Genomic DNA, 19,051 nt, shown 5'->3' on the forward strand with positions numbered 1-19,051 from the left:
ACTCACCTAGGGGAGACCCAGGACCAGTTCACTCATAAGGGGCCTTCATCAGAAATCAAACTCGGGTCATGGTATAGACGCAGATGAGGAGTGTTATGGGGTTCCCTGACGAGGTGGTGTGCGCGTGTATGTATGTATGCTGAACTTCTTTCCCACCGTACGTAGCTAACCGTGCAATTTGGAGGTGCACTACAAACCCAGCCACACGAGTTCGATTCCCGCTCATGGCCAACAGCAGTGACGATAATCTGAACTGGTCCTGGGCCTCCTCTAGGTCTACTCGGCCTCAAATGAGTACCTGCTGCGTAAACATCCCCACTGGGGAGACAAAGGCGGCCAAGCGTGGTCCTGGCCACCCACCCCCTCGTGTACCGTTCCAGCCTTCATAGGTGCTACCTGCAAAAAGCACTTGCCCCAACAGTCTGTTAAGGCTATACGGGGGATCTTCGTCTCTGTGCGTGTGCAGGGGACTCGCTCAAGTTTGACATGCAGGTAATTGAGCCCCTTAAGACGCCTGTCGACCTCTACTTCCTCATGGACGACTCCAACTCCATGAACGACGACTTGGACAACCTCAAGAAGCTGGGGAAACAGCTGGGTGAGTTCGTGGGCTCCCAGTGGGGGAGCTCCTCGTCCAGCGGTGGATCAACAAAAGCGTTGCACGTGCACAGGGCTGCCCAAAGGTTCCTGGAGGGCCCTCGACAGAATGCCACGTGGGGGGGCCTGCTCTGTAATTCGCGACCCAAAAAATTAAAAACACAGGCCCGCGATGCGGCCCTCTTTTTGAAACTAAACTATTTTTATTTTTCTTAGTTTTTTCGGTAAAGTCACGTTGAAGAGAAACAACAAAATAATAAAAAAATTTTTTATTGTTTTATATATATTTTATTATTTTGTTGTTTCTCTTCAATGTGACTTTACCGAAAAAACTAAGAATATGAATTACTGCAGTCACGAAAGCTTTAAATCAAAATTTATTTTTAGTTTATCAGGCAAGGCCTCACTGAGCTATATAGCTCTTATTCAGAAGCGACATATCACACATGATAGCTCACCGAAGTGGCTTATCGTGTGAAAATTTATAGCAGCCAAATTACTCTAATCGCACGTTCATTCTAAATGTGGAGGGGAAAAAAATCGAAGGACCCGGAGAAAAATCCATGCGACCACTGGGAGAGAAACATTCAAACTCCAAATGTACAGGCGTCAGGGTCAGGATCGAACCCACGATCTCCTGCATACCAGGCGAGGGAGTGAACATCTTTTGTGTGAGGCCCGGGCAAAAATTTCTCCCTCTGGGTGTCCGTGCCCACGGACACGATCCGGGTACACGCACGCCCCTGCCGACAAGCATTGGCTGCACTCGTGCGCTCCGTGCTGTGTGTCCCGCGTGCTGCGTCAATGTGATGCGTCCTGTGTGCTGTGTCTCGTGTGTTGAGACAGCGCACGTGCACCGCGTCCCGTGCCCCATGTCTCACGCACTGTATCTCGGGCGCTGTGTGTGGCTGCAGCTGGCGTCGTGCAGGAGCTCTCCGAGGATTTCCACATTGGCTTCGGCAAGTTCGTCGACAAGGTGGTGGCGCCGCAGACGGACATGCGGCCGGAAAAGTGAGGGCGGCGGTCGTGTTTTTCTAATCTATAAACTTTGTTTTTTGACCAGGTAAGGTCCCACTGTGCTATTACGGCTCTTTTTCATAAACGACGTGGCCAGCGACGTGGTTTATCACGTGTCAATTCATAGCCGCAGCCAAATACTCTAAACGGATGTTTCTAAACGCGGAGGGAATAACCGGAGGATCCGGAGAAAATCCACGTGACCACGGGAAGAGAAATGCGCGCAAACTCCAAACATACAGCAGCAGCAGGCGCCAAAGGTTGGGATGGAACCCACGACCTCCTGCATACCAGACGAGGGAGTTAACATCTCATAGCCACCGTGATGATGATGAGAGAGAGAGACACGCATACTCCAAATATACAGCAGCAGGCGTCAGGGTGGGGATCGAACCCACGACCTCCTGCATACCAGGCGAGGGAGTTAACATCTCCTAGCCACCGTGATGATGATGAGAGAGAGACACGCAGACTCCAAATATACAGCAGCAGCAGGTGTCAGGGTCTGGATGGAACCCACGACTTCCTGCATACCAGGCGAGGGAGTTAACATCTCATAGCCACCGCAACCGCTCATCACGCAGGCAGTGACGCTCCCTGCCAATGGCGCGTTTGCTGCTTGTTCTCACCTTCATCTCATATCGCATTTGAACAGCGCCTTACTCCATGGCGCTTTGCAACAGTTATAATAAAAAAAAGGTTTTACCCTTTCTGGCAATGAGATGTTCAAACACCAAATGGATTTTTTTTGCAAGGAATCAAGTCTGCATTAACCACACACAGTACTTGTGGTGAACATGCAAACAAAACACGTGGCTCTGATATTTATATGGGTGTTGTCCTTGAAACTGATTGGCCTACACCAGAGACAGCCTTCTTTATGGCCCAGTCTCACCACCACCACCAGTGTCGGACCAGAGAACGACGCCAAAAGGCGACCAGGTCCCAAGTACGGAGCATCGTGTGGCGGTTGAGATCACGAGTGGGGGTTTGTCGTTAAAAAAAAAGAGAGAGCCCTCAGACTCGGTGAAACTTTCCTGGGAAAACAAGCATGCTAAGACAACATGGAAGAAACACATTTGTACGTGAATGGCGATGGTGGGGGGTTTGGCCACTTCTTGCTAAGCTGTTGAACGTCCGTTGCGCAACGTTACAAGAGCAATCCCCTTGACGCGCAGACGTGACACCTTGTGTCGTGGGCTCGGCCCGCGGGGGTGGCCACGAGCTTGCTGCAGAGCAGCGGATTCCGGAATGCGCCTGTGCGGAGCTCCGCGCGTCAATTTCACCGCAACGCTCCGGCCCAAAGCTGCGGCTTGGAAGCGACCGTGGGGGGACCGGTGCTGCGAGTTCAAGAAGGGGGGGGAGTGGAGTGGAGTGCGGTCCGATGCACTGGGGGGGAGCTTGATCCGTGGACCCGCACTTGGGCAGTAAAGATAAAAGAGAGAAAGAGTTGCGAATATCCGTGGTTGATTGTGCTTGCATGAGACGAGGTTTTAGTTTGTTTTAACGAGCGCTCCGTGACATGTTTTACACGTCGCACATGTAAAGGACAACGAGGCGCGCATCCTGATGATCGCACCGTTGCTGCGGTAGCGCGCCGCAGGAATGTTGGTGAACTCTGTCTTAAGCGGGGCAACAGAGCATCATTCCCTTGTGTTCGGCAATGACGGGCAATTGCCGTGCACCACTGCAAGGTGGACAGCTGGCGTGGTGGTTGGCACACCGATCAGTGAGTTTAATTCCCAAAATGAAGGGTTCTTTTTTTTTGGGGGGGGGGGGGGGGTGGGGGGAGGTTTAGATCGCGTTAATATAAATGTGTCGTTAAACCCGCCACCACCCGACACGGCCAATTAGTGAGGCTTGTCACGTCAACAGAACGTGCTAATTCGTCACTAGTTCAGCACGCCCGGTGCAGAGTAAACTCGCAACAACATTAACAATTTGAGCACGACGTTTTCACTGCTGGTTTACAACCAGCCTCGTCAGGCGATTTGCGAGAATTGTGAAGAAGTCTTCCTGCTTCCGGTCTTCAATAGAGTAGAGTCAAGGTGATGGCATCACCGTGAGGATATCATGTACGTAGACCACAGAGTGTGTGTGTGTGGGGGTTCATGTAGCATTATGAAGTTACGATGGATAATTCCCGGCCAAGGATAACTGCCAGCAGTGACGAGTGACATTTGAGCCGGCTCCTGGCCTCCAGAACCCGTCCCACGTTGAGCCACGTTTCCGAGAGGAGCCGCGACTGGCACGTGACTGAGGTGCTGCTCGCTAACAGCACTTGCCCCTACAGTCTGTTAAGGCTACACGGGGGATCTTTATCTTTGTCTTTTGTGAGATCGCGGTAGTGGAGCTGTTAGCACAACCCGGTGATCGGAGTTCGATTCCCACTCACGGCCAACACCAGTGACGATTATCTGAACCGGTCCTGGGCCTCCCCTAGGTCAACTCAGCCTCAAATGAGTACCTGGTGCGGTGTGTAAACATCGCCACTGGGGAGACAAAGGCGGCCGGGCGTGGTGTTGGCCACTCACCCCCCTCGTGTGGCAGCCTTCATAGGTGCTGCTCGCTAACATGCCTCAGCAGTCTGCAAAGGCTCAACGGGGGATCTTTGTCTTTGTGTGTGCGTGTGTACCAAGCTGCCGTTGATTTACCATCTCATCGGTCGACTCAGCTCGACGCAGGAGTAGCTCCGCGATTCTCTCATCAGGTCACCCGCAAGGGCAAGGGGGCCGTCCATAAATGACGTCACGCACCTGGGGGGAGGGCGGGGTCAGACATTTGTGACGATGTGTGACGAGGGCGGGGGGGGTTTGAGAAATGTGACGTCACATCAAAATGCGCAACTTTAAATAAAATATAGACAACACGTTCTACTGAATTAAATAGACTTTTTAATAAATGTTTTCTCCTACGACATCAGAGTGCAGCGCCACATTAAATACGCACTACAATGTCAATAGTTTAAAGCGATTTGAAGCATGTTTTATTATCAAAATGAAAATATGGTTTTGGGGGGGGGGGGGGGTAAAAAATAGTCCAAAATCGCGTGACGTCATTTATGGACGGCCCCAATATCCTTTGGCGGAGGTCGATCAACGTCGGCGCATATCCTGCCCAAACCCCCCCCCCCCTCCGCCTTACCCCCTGCAGGCTGAAGCAGCCGTGGGAGGACAGCGACCCCCCCTTCTCCTTCAAGAACGTCATCCCGCTCACGGCCGACGTGCAGCACTTCCAGGACAAGCTGCAGGGCGAGCGGATCTCGGGCAACCGCGACGCTCCCGAGGGCGGCTTCGATGCCATGCTGCAAGTGGCCGTGTGCACGGTGAGGGCATGTGGGGGGCGCGGGGGGGCGTTGGCGAGGGTGGCACAGCGCTGGATGACGTAGAAGCACCGTACAACGACAAAGGCGGAGGTGGCGGCGGGGCGGGGGTGGGTGGGGTGTTAGCGAGCACCTTTGACGGCCGGCAATGCACCACGAGGGGGTGGGTGGCCAACACCACGCCCGGCCGCCTTTGTCTCCCCAGTGGCGATGTTTGCACAATCGCACCAGGTGCTCATTTTGAGGCTGCGTCGACTCGGGGGAGGCCCAGGACCGTTTCGGATACTCGTCACCGGTGTTGGCCGGAATTGAACTCGGGTCGCCGGGTTCGTAGGGCAGCACGATAATCATAACACTTCCGCTCCTCGTGGTGGACCACGCACACACTGACACACACTGACACACACTGACACATACTGACACACACTGACACACACAGACACATACTGACACACACTGACACACATTGACACATACTGACACACACTGACACACACTGACACATACTGACACACACTGACACACACTGACACATACTGACACATACTGACACACACTGACACATACTGGCACACACTGACACACACTGACACATACTGACACACACTGACACATACTGACACACACTGATACACACTGACACACACTGACACACACTGACACACACTGGCACACACTGACACACACTGACACATACTGACACACACTGACACATACTGACACACACTGACACATACTGGCACACACTGACACACACTGACACATACTGACACACACTGATACACACTGACACATACTGACACATACTGACACATACTGACACATACTGACACACACTGATACACACTGACACATACTGACACACACTGACACATACTGACACACACTGACACATACTGACACATACTGACACACACTGACACATACTGATACACACTGACACACACTGACACACACTGACACACACTGGCACACACTGACAACAAAGACAGACACTGACACACACTGACACACACTGACACATACTGACACATACTGACACACACTGACACACACTGACACATACTGACACATACTGACAACAAAGACACACACTGACACATACTGACACACACTATCACACACTGACACACACTGACACACACTGACAACAAAGACAGACACACACACACACACCCTGGCATGCCCTCCGTACCCCGCCGTGCATTGAACAATGTTGATACTCCGACTGATACTCCTGCTGTTATGGCGTGACTCATGTTGCCAGCTATGGCTGCAAAGTTTGGTCGTACATGTTTATGTATATATCGTTTATTGTAAAATTTCAACCACAGTCCCTATGATCCATGTCACATTGCTTTCATAGCTTTATTTTGGTGATTTCGAAAACGTTTTGGTTTAGCCATATTTGTTTGTTGTAGTACAGAGTTAGACTGATAACTTTAATCTAAATTGTCTCATGGTTGTTATTGTTTGACTTGCATCCCACTGGGATTTTTGCACATAGCGATGATACACGGTGCTTTTTCTGGAAGACTTTTAAGATGCTTTCTTGTTCATGTTTTTGTTTGTTGCGGTTGCACCCGATTCAAGAGCCGAATGGCTCACAGGGCTTTACCAAATAATTGAAACGGAAAAATAAACTGTGCAGAAGGAGATCGGCTGGCGCAACCGCACCACCCACCTGCTGGTGTTCTCCACGGAGTCGGCCTTCCACTACGAGGCCGACGGGGCCAACGTCCTCGCGGGGATCCTCAAGCGTAACGACGAGCAGTGCCACCTGACCCCCGACGGCGACTACACGGAGGGCGAGGCGCAGGACTACCCCTCCGTGCCCACGCTCGTGCGCCTTCTCGGCAAGAACAACATCATCCCCATCTTTGCCGTCACGCAGCACGCCATTGAGTGGTACACGGTGAGGCCACCCCCCCCCCTTCGCCGCGTGTACCGCTGAGCGCGCTCGCGTGCACGTGCGCGCGTGTGTGTGTGTATGTGTGTGTGCGCGTGTGTGTGTGCGCATGCGCACGTGTGTGTGTGCCGTGACCGGCTCGCTAACAGCACTTGCCCTGTTAAAGCGAGACGGGGGATCTTCGTGTGTGTGTAAGGGGAAGCGGCGATGTCGCGGTTAGCGTTACGCTGCGCTACGAACCCGGCGACCTGAGTTCGATTCCCGCTCGCGGCCAACATCGGTGACGATTATCTGAACCGATCCTGGGCGTCCCCTAGGTTGACTCGGCCTCAAATTAGTTCCTGGTGCGGTTTGTAAACATCGCCACTGGGGAGACAAAGGCCACCGGGCATGGTGTTGGCCACCCTTCATAGGTGCTCGCTAACAGCACTTGCCCCACCAGCCTGTTAAAGGCTACACGGGGGATCTTTGTATGTCAGTTGAACTTCTTACACACCGTACGTAGCCAACCGCGCTAATCGGAGGTGCGGGGGACGGACAACAAACTAAACACAAAAAGCAGTTCTAAGGTCACGTGGTGTGTAGCTGGGCCATGTAGCCCGCATGCCCAGCCACTGCATGCCCAAGCAGCTTCTATTCCGCCAGATAGATGGGGCTAAACGAGCACGGCATGGGCTAGAGTACAGGAGGATGTGGAGCTGAGTGGACTTGCCGATGACTGGTAGCATCAGTGTTAAGATCGACCTCTGTGGAGGAGGCTCGTGAAGGACGCTTCTGGGGAGTTGGAGGCAGTCGCCCTCCAGCAACAACGGAGGGCGGAGGAGTGACGCTCACAACAACGAGCGGATCGATCCGGGCGGCTAAAACGCAGCGAGTTGGCACAGCAGGGGGCACGGGTGGCGCATCTGCCAGCCATCTCAGCCAGTCGACCGACGGCACCTGGGTCTTCGACACTTCATGTGGCCTCGAAGTGCACCTGGCATGGCACAAGCGCCGCGGTGACGTCACCGCCTGAATCAGTGATGAACGGCGGTCGTTGTCGCTGTGTTTGTAGAGGGAAGTCGACCGCCCGTGTTTCTCGTGCCCGTGTCTCGGCAGAGTCTGGCGAAGTTCTTCCCGGACTCGACGTACGGAGAGCTCCAGGAAGACTCCTCCAACATCATCCAGCTTCTCCAGTCCTCCTTCAAGGTGCGGCCACCGTCACGCCCAGCGGCCTGGCGCCCCCCCCACCCCCGTTTTTTGTTTACTTTTACGACGGTGAAACGTCTCTCTTGTCCAATTCTCCACGATCCGTGCTTCCTGCCGTTATCCACACGCTCCGAAGTGATCCGTGCGCACCTTGTCTGCGTGCTGAATTCTCATTGTTATTTAGCTGTTTTTGAAATCTGAGGCTTTGTTCGGAATGTTTCTTTTTGCTGTAGATGAATGGGAAGAAAGTTTGGCGATTTCTAACACCTCATACGATTAGCACAATTTACATTTTCACTCGTGGTGTTTTTTTTACTGAATCAAAGGTTGTGCATAGCTGATCATCAATACCTGTTAGATCCCTGGTTCCTTCTGGTAACAAAAGAAAATAGCCCTCGGGTTGCCACCTCTGAGGTTCAAAAATCAACGGGACATGTCATGCAAAGAGGACGAGAGCGATGTACTATTATTATTACTACGACATCAATTGAAAAATTACCAGGACCGTTAATGTCCCGGGAAGGCCCACATATTTCCCTGGACAGCGTCTTCAAAGAGAAGGGCGATCTTCGGCAAAAACCACAACAGGGGGCAGCCCTCGGATGCTGTGCCCGACAGACAACCTGTCCGAGGGGCAAATGAGGTCTGTTGCTGGACAGTCGATGTAAGAGTCGGACTGCGGCGGTGTTGGTGGCTAACGGCGTTACTCTGCTCGGCCCTTCTCTAACGCGGCCTTGTGCAGGCTTTGCGCTCCAAGCTGCAGCTGCAGGCCGAGGGGCTCCCGCGCTACCTCAAGGCCGAGTTCCTGCAGGTGGCGGCCGACGGCACGGAGAAGGACGCCAGCGTGGTGAACGCCACGCCGGGCCAGATCGTGAGTGCCTCCTCCTCCTCCGCTGGGTCACGCTGTTGTCCGGCGGCGACGCAGGCACGGATCCTGGGCCCAAGCGGCGGCGCACGGCGGCAACCCTGCCTCGTGACCTCGTTTTTTTAACTCTTAAAAATGATTTCTGCTTTGAGGAAAATCTATTCTCCGTGGTGGAATTCAGCCAATTTATGTGGAACAAAAAACGACCTTCATAGCACGTTTTGTTTCAGAAGTAATTTCTGAGACTAAACTACTATTTAAACACAACTATATTTTATTTTATCAGGTAAGGCACCACTGAGATATGAAGTGACCTGGCTATCACAAATAATAGCTTAACGAAGCGGCTCATCACGTGGACATTTATAGCAGCCAAATACTCTAAACGCATGGTGACGTTGATTGTGAACGTGGTGGGAAAAACCTGGAGGACCTGGAGAAAAATCCACGTGACCACGGGGGAGAGAAACGTGCAAACTCAAAATATACAGGTGTCAGGGTCGGGATCGAACCCACGACCTCTTACTGTATATACCAAGCGAGGTAGTAAACATCTCGCCACCACGCCGATAGTTTAAAGTGGGGGGTGGGGGGGCAGATGTGGGGAAGCATACAGAAACTCTGGGCGTGAGGGAGGGCACGACCCTGTCATCTATCATGCATTCTGCTGCCGCTCCCTCGCTCTGTGTGTGTGAGCAAAGGCTGAAGCTACGAACCGACGCTGGAGTAAAATATTGTACCCACATTTTTTGGCTTTGACTATCAGAATTTAGGAGGGGCTGGGCCCTCCCCACCCCCCTGGATGCTGTGGTGCGGACTCTCGGTCTGTGGCCGAATCAGCCTGCATGCGCCTGATCTCGTCGGATATTGGAAGTTGAGCAGAGTTGAGCCTTACATGAGAACCTGCTCTGGGATTCCAGGTGTTGTAGGCATCAGCGCTCGGTATGGGAGACTGCTTGAGACTAACGGGGGTTGTGGGCTTGGTTAACGAGGTAGCCAGGAGATGAGAATACGGCAGATGAATCCTGCACGGGCACTGTGCCCTCACGTACTCATGTCCCGCATGATCCCCGTGTGCCCCATGACCCCGTGTCAACCATGTTCCTGTGTCACCATAACCCCGTGACCCCCATCCGTCCTCTACCGCCATCTCCCCCGAGACCCCTTAACCCCGTGCATCATCTCTCCGTGCTCTCGCGTGCCCCGTGACCCCGTGACCCCGTCTCCCCCCCCCCCCCCCCCACCGCCACCGCCCGCGTCGCCGTGCAGGTGAACTACCGCGTGAAGCTGATGGCGGACGAGCGTTATAACGACCGGTCGCTGTGCGACATGACACCCAGGGAGCGCAGCAACATCAACTTCACGCTGAAGCCGGCGCGCTTCTACGACGGCCTCAACATCAACGCGGAGATCCTGTGCGACTGCCCGTGCGAGGTGAGCTGAGCCAGTTCGCCATCTGTCGCTCGCTTCCGCGGTCGCGCTACGTCGAATAGCAGTTGGTGTAACGGCAGTCGGTTCGCTCGTCACCAGACGTTCCGCCGCATGCCACCTGTTCGTCAATTTACGACGTGAAATTGGATTTGTGCTCAGACACGAGGTGAGAGAAGGACGCAATGAGCCACCGTGTGGTACAATACACCGCTGAGAGTCTCGGGCAGAGGGAAAAAATGAAGGTCTTGAGACTGGACTTACACAGGGCAGGGAGACGACAGCAAGGATGGCTGGGGGAAGAGAGTTCCAGACAGCGGGGACAGCAGAAGATAATGAGCAACCTCCCACTGAGCAAAGGTTGACTGGAGCAGTAGCTCAGACTGGAGACGTAGGAGCGTGCGTGGAGTGGTGTAGAGTGAGATGAAGGGGGAGAGGAAGGCAGAGGTGAGTCCACGGAAAATCTTGAAGATGGTGAGAGCGATCTTTGATTGATCTGGAATTCGATTAGGAGCCAGCGAGGGACCCGAGTGGATGATCTGCGATGGTCTGCACTCAAACCTCCGATTGTCGCACTTCCGATTAGCACGGTTGGCTACGTACGGTGCGAAATAAGTTCAACATACATGTTGAACTTATTTCATACATGTTGAATTTATTTCTTATTTAGCCAACCACGCTAAAAGTGCATCGCTCCAGTGGTTTCCTAATGTCAGAAGGAAGAGCGTTCCAGACGGCCACAGAAGCTGAAAGCGCCGCAATGCCGTGGCCGTCTTTGTACTTGGGCACAACACAGCGAGCCACGCCGGCATAGGCTTCACGCTGACTCCCCTCCGTCTCGCTCCCCCCCCCCCCCCCGCCGCCTCTCTCCGTGTCCTCGTCCTCTGTCCGCCGCATCCACAGGCCACGCCGGTGTCGAACCCAATGTGCAGTGGGAACGGACGCTTGACCTGCGGCCACTGCTACTGCAACGATGGCTGGTACGTGGCGGCGCTCGCTCAGCTCCCCCCGGAGCAACTTCCACCTGTGCCACGTCACGAGTCGACCGGCAGGCGGCGTGCGGTGGGGGGGGGGGGGGGGCGGTGGTGGGGAGTGGGGGGGTAAGGTGCTGGCAACCCCCCCACCGCTTCCAAAAGAGAACGTCTGGCCAGTGGGTCACTCGCACCGAGACATCGTCGGGTGACGCCCCCGGTGGCCCGGTCGATGGCGCTGGTCAGGTTGGGGACACTTCACAGGTTGGACCGCGTGACGGTGGCCCATCGTGAGTGTGGGAGACTCGGTCCTAGTACCCTCCTCTAGGCCAGTGGTTCTTCACCTTCACTGCAGCCTTGCACCCCTTTGGTTCTGAAACAAAGTAGTTGTGCTTACGTGCCCGTGCTTAGTTTGTGTTTTTAGATGATTTACCTTTATACAAATTCTGGCCAGAAAGGGCATCTTGTACCCCCGGGGAGTGTGTGCACCTCAGGTTAAGAAGAACCAACCGCTTCAGAGGAGTTCTCTAGAGAGAGTTGCCTCTAGTGGAGGCCCTTTCGCCAGCAGTGGCTTGAGCAAGACGTTGCGGGGTTGCTCCTTAACCTATCGGGTGCCTCGGTGGCTATGAGATGTTAACTACCTCGCTTGGTATACCGGAGGTCGTGGGTTCGATCCTGACGCCGACGCCTGCTGTATGTTTGGAGTTTGCGTGTCTCCGTCTCTCCCCGTGGTCACGTGGGTTTTTCTCCGGGTCCTCCGGGTTTTCTCCTCCACATTCAGAATCGACGTCACGTGTTTCGAGTATTTGGCTGCTATGCATTTCCACGTGATAAGCCACTTCGTTGAGCTGTCATTTGTGATGGCCAGGTCGCTTTTAAAAAGAGCTATGTAGCAGCTTAGTGGGCCTGACCTGGTGAAATAAAAAAAAAATTCATAGTTTAGTTTATTGCGCAACTACCAATGAATGGTAGTTGCTTTTGTGAACGCTTCCATGAGCAACACATTCCTTGCACAAGCGCGGATCGGTGTAGCGTGACTAAAGCAAGCTTCGCGAGACGTGAAGAGTTCAGCTTTTGGGTTGTACCAACAAAATAAATGACACAAAAGGGTCGGGGGGGGTGGCGGCGGGGAGCCGTGGTGGGGGGGGGGGGGATGCCCATCCGTGCACGTGCCCATTCACGCGCGTGCCCATCCACGCGCGTGCCCATCCACGCGCGTGCCGTTCCGCAGGCTGGGCTCCAACTGCAACTGCAGCAAGCTGGGGACGTCGCAGTTGGTGAACGCGGCGTCGTGCACGCGGCCCGGCGACTCGGAGCCCTGCTCCAAGCGTGGCGACTGCGTGTGCGGCAGCTGCTTCTGCTGGCCGCGGCCCAACCCGCTGGAGAAGTACTACGGGCAGTACTGCGAGTGCGACAACTTCCAGTGCCCGCGCGCCAACGGCATCATCTGCAACGGTGCGCAGGCAGGCCGTGCCTAACCCAGCGCTGGCGCGGCTCTTGCCCCGACGGTCTGTTTAGGCTTCGCGGGGGCAAGGGGGGGCGGGGGAGACGTTGCACGGATGTTTGTACGAACGCTGAACTTCTTTCGGGCTCTACTCGGCCAACCGTGCCAATCGGAGGTGCCGGTGGGGAAGGAGAGCGAACGAAACGCAACAAAAATGGCCGTTCGAAAGAAATTGATTTTCGATTCTACAAATGTGAACTCCCTTTGCCTGGCATGCGCATTTGGCTGCTATCAATTTCCACGTGCGCCAGGTCGCTTCTGAAAACGAGCTCGGTGGGAATGACCCAGTAACAATAGAATAGTTTCGTTTATTTTACAAAAATTCTGGTTTTAGTTGTATCTTTGTGTCTCGTCTCTGTATCCATGTACGTGCGTGTGAGTGCAGGTCGCGGCGACTGCAGCTGCGGGAAGTGTGAGTGCAGCCCCGGCTGGACGGGGGAGGCGTGCCAGTGCCCCCTGGGTGTGGAAACATGCCGCGATGGCCGCGGGGTGAGTGCCACACTCACCCACTGACACACTCACTCACTGACACACTCACTGACTGACACACTCACTCACTGACACTCACTGACTGACACACTCACTGACTGACACACTCACTCACTGACACACTCACTCAATGACACACTCACTCACTGACACACTCACTGACTGACACACTCACTGACACACTCACTCACTGACACACTCACTGACACACTCACCCACTAACACACTCACTGACACACTCACTCACTGACACACTCACTGACTGACACACTCACTGACTGACACGCTCACTCAATGACACACTCACTGACTGACACACTCACTGACACACTCACTGACACACTCACTCACTAACACACTCACCCACTAACACAATCACTGACACACTCACTCACTGACACACTCACTGACTGACACACTCACTCACTGACTGGCACACTCACTGACACACTCACTCACTGACACACTCACTGACTGACACACAAACTCAAACACTCACTCATTGACACAACAACAACAACCGCCATTCGCCACTAAGTGGCGGTGACGTCACCACGACGCTTGTGCCAGGCCATGTGCACCTTGAGGCCACGTGAAGTGTCGAACGCCCGCTGGCAGGAGGTCACGGGGCAGACCCAGGTGCCACGGGCCGACTGACTAAGATGACTGAGATGACTGGCTGATGCACTACCTGTGCCCCCTACTGTGCCAACCTGCTGTGCTTTAGCCACCCGGCGCTCCGCTCGTTGTTGTGAGCGTCGCTCCTCCGCCCTCCGTTGTTGTTGGAGGGCGACTGCCTCCAACTGCTCAGTAGCGTCCTTCACGAGCCTCTTCCACAGAAGCCGATCTTGACACCGCTGGTACCAGTCATCGGCAAGTCCACTCAGCTCCACGTCCTCCTGTACCACATCACTCCATCTCTTCTCTAGCCCGTGCTGCGCCTGTTTAGCCCCCTCGATCTGGCCACGGCGCTTGTGCCAGGCTAGGTGAATTTTGAGGCTGGGTGAAGTGTCAAAGGCTTGCTGGCAGGAGGTCACAGGACAGACCCAGTTGCCATTGGTTGACTTGACTGAGATGACTGGCCAATGCACCAACTGTGCCCCCTAGTGCGCCAACTTGCTGCGTTTTAGCCTCACCGGCGCTCCGCTCGTTGTTTTGAGCGTCGCTCCCGTGCCCTCCGCTGTTGTTGGAGGGCGACTGCCTCCAACTGCCCAGTCCTGTCCATTTTACCGGACACAATGATAAAGATCCCCCGTATAGCCTTAACAGACTGTAGGGGCAAGTGCTGTTAGCGAGCACATATAAAGGCCGGAACGGTACACGAGGGGGTGGGTGGTCAGCACCACGGCCTGGCCGCCTTTGACTCCCGAGTGGCGATGTTTACACACCGCACCAGGTACACATTTGAGGCTGAGTCGACCTGCACGCACGCACACACGCACGCTCACACGCTCACGTGCGCGCATCAGCAACTGCTCTATCCACTGCCACTGTGGCTGCGTGGCCGCGCCGTTCCCCCTCTGTGGCTGCGACGGTCAGCGAGAAGGAGGGGAGCTGAGGGATTCGTTCTGTTCGCAGGGAATCTGTAACGGCCGAGGGACGTGCCGCTGCGGCGTGTGCGAGTGTGACAAGCAGCAGTTCAGTGGCTCCACCTGCGAGGTCTGCCTGGTGAGTGGTGGTGGTGGGGGCACCGCAGCTCCACTATTTGTACCGGGGTCACATCCTTGAAGAAGCTTTATACGGTGATTCTCACGTGCCGTGGGGTGTGCTTGTGGGCGGGTGTGTGGGAGCAGCGGTAGTAATAGGTGCTCGCTAACAGCACTTGCTCCAACAGTCTGTTGAAGGTTATGTGGGGATCTTGGTGCATAAAACTCGAGGTAGGTAACAATACACCCTGCCAGAGATTCTGTGACTCGCCATAGTTTAGTGGCACGATTCACTTTAACAATGTTTTGTGTATTTTTTATCCCATCTCATTGGCATTTTTCAATTTTCTTTTCATTATCTCATTCATACGGTTTTATTTTCTCCGTTAACCTGAATCTACCATAATATAATTCCTGCATAATTTTACGCAAATCGCAAGTGAATTGATTCCCGCGTGCACAATTCGACGTGCGTATCACGAGCGGAGGGCTCCGACCCGCGGACCGGGAATCAAACTCGGCTCACCGGGTTTCAGAGAGCGGCGCGCGAGTCGCCGCTGTGCCGCCGCGGAAACGCCGAGCGGGTCGGCTGCCTGCCACGATGGCTCCGAGTGCCCGGCGGTGATGCTCGCGCGTGTGTGCGTCGGTGCGAGCAGAAGTGCCTGGGCCTGTGCGAGGACACGCGCTCCTGCGTGCAGTGCCAGGCTTGGGGCACCGGCGAGAAGAAGGGTGATGAGTGCGGACGATGCTCCCCGCAAACCGTCATGGTCGACGAGCTCAAAGGAGGTCGGTGCTTCACACGCGCACGCACACAACACGTGCACGCACACAACACGTGCACGCACACACACAACACGCACACACACAACACACGCACACACACAACAAGCACACACACAACACGCACGCGCACACACAACACGCACACACACAACACACGCACACACACAACACGCACACACACAACACGCGCACACACACAACATGCGCACGCGCACACACACACAACACGCACACACACACACAACACGCACACACACACACAACACGCGCACACACACAACACGTGCACGCGCACACACACACAACACGCACACACACACACAACACGCACACACACACAACACGCACACACACAACACGCACACACACACAACACGCGCACGCACACACACAACATGCGCACGCGCACACACACAACACGCACGCACACACACACAACACGCACACGCACACACACAACACGCACACGCACACACACAACACGCACACGCACACACACACACAACACGCACACGCACACACACAACACGCACACGCACACACACAACACGCACACACACACACACAACACGCACACACACACACACAACACGCGCGCACGCGAACGCACACGCACGGTGGCACACCCGGATGAGAGTTTGTGATACTCGGAGGAGAATTGTGACACTGAGTCACTAACTGTAAATATATAAATGTGTCGTTAAACTCGCCACCACCCGACACAGCCAATTAGTAAGGGTTGTCACGTAAACAGAACGTGGCCAATTCGTCACTAGTACGGCACACCGGCGTGTTGGATAGCAAAGCCACAACATTTACAATCTGAGTACGGCGTTTCGCCAGTAATTACAACCAGCTTCATCAGGGTCGACAGACAGATTTCGTGGAGAAATCCGTACAAACAAGGTAATGAACAGAATTGAGAAAAATGCGAACGAGACGGGATCAAAAGATGATGCATCACTCGCGCGCAAGCCGGGAGTCGAACCCGGGACCGCCGCTCCGCAGCCGCGCCCCTCGCGTGCGGCGCCTTGGAGGGGGGCACGCGGTAAGTTTGACGCCAACGCTGGCCGTGGCTGCGCGCGTCGCGTTCGCCTGCTGTCCGTCTGCGCAGCCAACTCGGTGCTCGAGGTGTGCAAGTTCAAGGACGAGGAGGACGGCTGCGTGTACCACTATACGGTGGAGAACTCCCCGGACGACCGCAGCGAGTACAGGATCGAGACGCTCAAGAAGAAGGGTGAGAGGCCGCGGCACGGTCGGCCGGGTGGCTGGCTCCGGAAATGAAATGAATAAAGCCGTGCGATTTTTGTTTTATGCCAAACGTCAGAATCAGATTATTGGGATTTTTTTTTTCACTGGATTAAAAAAAACCGACGAGCTTTGAAGTCGGGGTGGGGGGGTCAAAATGTTACAGCAATAAACGATATTTAAAAAAAACGATCAGAATGCAGAGTATAGGAAATATAATCAAATCGCTATCAAAAAAATATAAATAACGTTTAAAGGTTTAAATTGGACATCAAATCCCAATTCCCAAGGGCAGGCCCCCAAAGGTTAGTTCATCGAGATGCACTACAAATACAAATAATTTTAAACAGTTTGTCAGTTGTGTTGCTCGCTGTGTTTGATGATTTGTGTTGCTGTGCTTGCATTGATTGCGCGAGAGTCTGCTAAAATGTGGGGTCACGCCGGGCTGATCTGCCATTGTGTGTCCAATCTTTGTGACGTGTGTGTGTGTGTCAACGATGATGGAAACACGCTCAGGACACTTCGTGCAGGCTACTTGTGCCTTGGGATTTCGTGGTGCAGTGGTGGTGACGCCGTCGTCGTATGCCATGTGCTCGTTGTCCCTTCGCCAGAGTGCCCGGCGGCTGGCTTCCTGTGGCTCATCCCCCTCATCATGTTGCTCATTCCGCTGCTCGGCCTCCTCGCCTTCCTGTGCTGGAAGTGCTGCGTCGGCGGCTTCGCCTGCTGCAAGGTGACGGCCGACGCACGGCACCCGCAGAGGAACAACGCGCCCGAGGGCGTTCGGCCGCTACGTGACAATAAGCCACCTCGTGGGGCTACCCTTTGTGGCCAGGTCGCTTCTGAAAGAGAGCTATATAGCTCAGCGGGCCTTAACCTGGTACAATAAAAAAAAATCTAGTTTAGTTTAGACCAGGGCAGAGGGATAGAGGGGCAGCGAAGGGACCGACACAATCCACTCGCACGTCATCACTGTGTACACGCAATGCTGGAGGGTGACTGCGTAGGGCTTGTACAGAGTGCACGAAATGCATGTTTGCTTTCGGAGTGAGCTACAGACTCCTTCTCAGCGTATGGACAGTGTGTGTAAGTTCATCGTCCAGGCTTTAAGCTTGCGAGCCATTGTGATAGTAGCTTCGAGAGGAGCGCCTTTTTTAATGCACTCCGAGAGGCTGGTATTCACACCTTCGCCACTTTTACATTACAGCTACAGGAGACGTTAAGACCGCATTTAATGGGCTTACCTGAAACTTCAGTGTCACACTGATATTGTACTCGTCATGTGGCGGGAAGAAAGTGGTGGTGCGGTGGTTCGTACAAAGACAAACATCTCCCCTATAGATTGTTGGGGCAAGTGCTGTTAACGGGCAATTATGAAGGCCGGCATGGCACATGAAGGGGTGGGTGGCCAGCACCATGCCCGACCGCCTTTGTCTCCTCAGCGGCGATGTTTACACACCGCACCAGGTGCTCATTTGAGGCTAAGTCGACCTAGGGGAGGCCCAAGATCAGTTCAGATAATTGCCATTGGCGTTGACCGCTACATCGAACTCGGGTCGCCAGGTTAGTAGCGCAGCACGCTAACCGCTACACTACCGCTCCGTTCGTACACACACACACACGCACTCACTCACCACGAACCTGGCCACCTGAGTTCGATACGGAGCCACGGCTGTTCCTTGGTCCCACCCCCACAACTTCACCAACTCAAACTGAGCAGCCCACGTGGGGAAGTACGGTCGATTGACCCCTCAAGACTGCCACGGTGCTTGGGGAGGCCTCCATCCGGAAGTGGACTGACAAAAGGGTCTGTAACTTATGTAAATTACTTTTATTACCCGTTGCGTTGTGTGACCATGTGACGTCTCATCAATATTGACATCTGATCATGGCTTCTTCCACAGGGATACCAGAAGGTCCCGATTGGAGCCTGGACTAAAGGTGAGCACTCAGCCGTTTTCAGAGCTCATATCAGGCCTAGCCTGAATGTAAATGCCTTCCTGGGCAACCAAAGCATTCCACATTATGTTCTGATAATGATCCTGCCCTTAGCTACCACGTGGGTGCACAGAGCAAGCTTTAAGAAA

At 54.2% G+C, this 19,051-nt stretch overlaps 1 protein-coding gene across 4 annotated transcripts in view; it reads left to right on the forward strand.

Annotated features, from left to right (window-relative positions):
• Positions 1–19,051, forward strand: part of ITGB4 (integrin subunit beta 4) — a 113,456-nt gene that overhangs the window by 66,510 nt on the left and 27,895 nt on the right. For all 4 annotated transcript variants that reach the window (XM_032967112.2, XM_032967115.2, XM_032967116.2 and 1 more), the window contains exons 6-20: positions 467–598; positions 1,512–1,608; positions 4,768–4,939; positions 6,588–6,851; positions 7,944–8,033; positions 8,776–8,904; positions 10,168–10,332; positions 11,230–11,306; positions 12,529–12,752; positions 13,187–13,290; positions 14,869–14,958; positions 15,593–15,722; positions 16,834–16,956; positions 17,579–17,697; positions 18,869–18,905. In XM_032967112.2, coding sequence (XP_032823003.1) covers positions 467–598; positions 1,512–1,608; positions 4,768–4,939; positions 6,588–6,851; positions 7,944–8,033; positions 8,776–8,904; positions 10,168–10,332; positions 11,230–11,306; positions 12,529–12,752; positions 13,187–13,290; positions 14,869–14,958; positions 15,593–15,722; positions 16,834–16,956; positions 17,579–17,697; positions 18,869–18,905 — 1,953 coding nt within the window. The remainder of the gene's footprint in view (positions 1–466; positions 599–1,511; positions 1,609–4,767; positions 4,940–6,587; positions 6,852–7,943; positions 8,034–8,775; positions 8,905–10,167; positions 10,333–11,229; positions 11,307–12,528; positions 12,753–13,186; positions 13,291–14,868; positions 14,959–15,592; positions 15,723–16,833; positions 16,957–17,578; positions 17,698–18,868; positions 18,906–19,051) is intronic.

Source organism: Petromyzon marinus, chromosome 37 (assembly GCF_048934315.1).
Source record: "Petromyzon marinus isolate PM22_M1 ecotype Great Lakes invasive population chromosome 37, UKy_Petmar_22M1.pri1.0, whole genome shotgun sequence".
In the NCBI taxonomy this organism is placed as follows: Eukaryota; Metazoa; Chordata; class Hyperoartia; order Petromyzontiformes; family Petromyzontidae; genus Petromyzon; species Petromyzon marinus.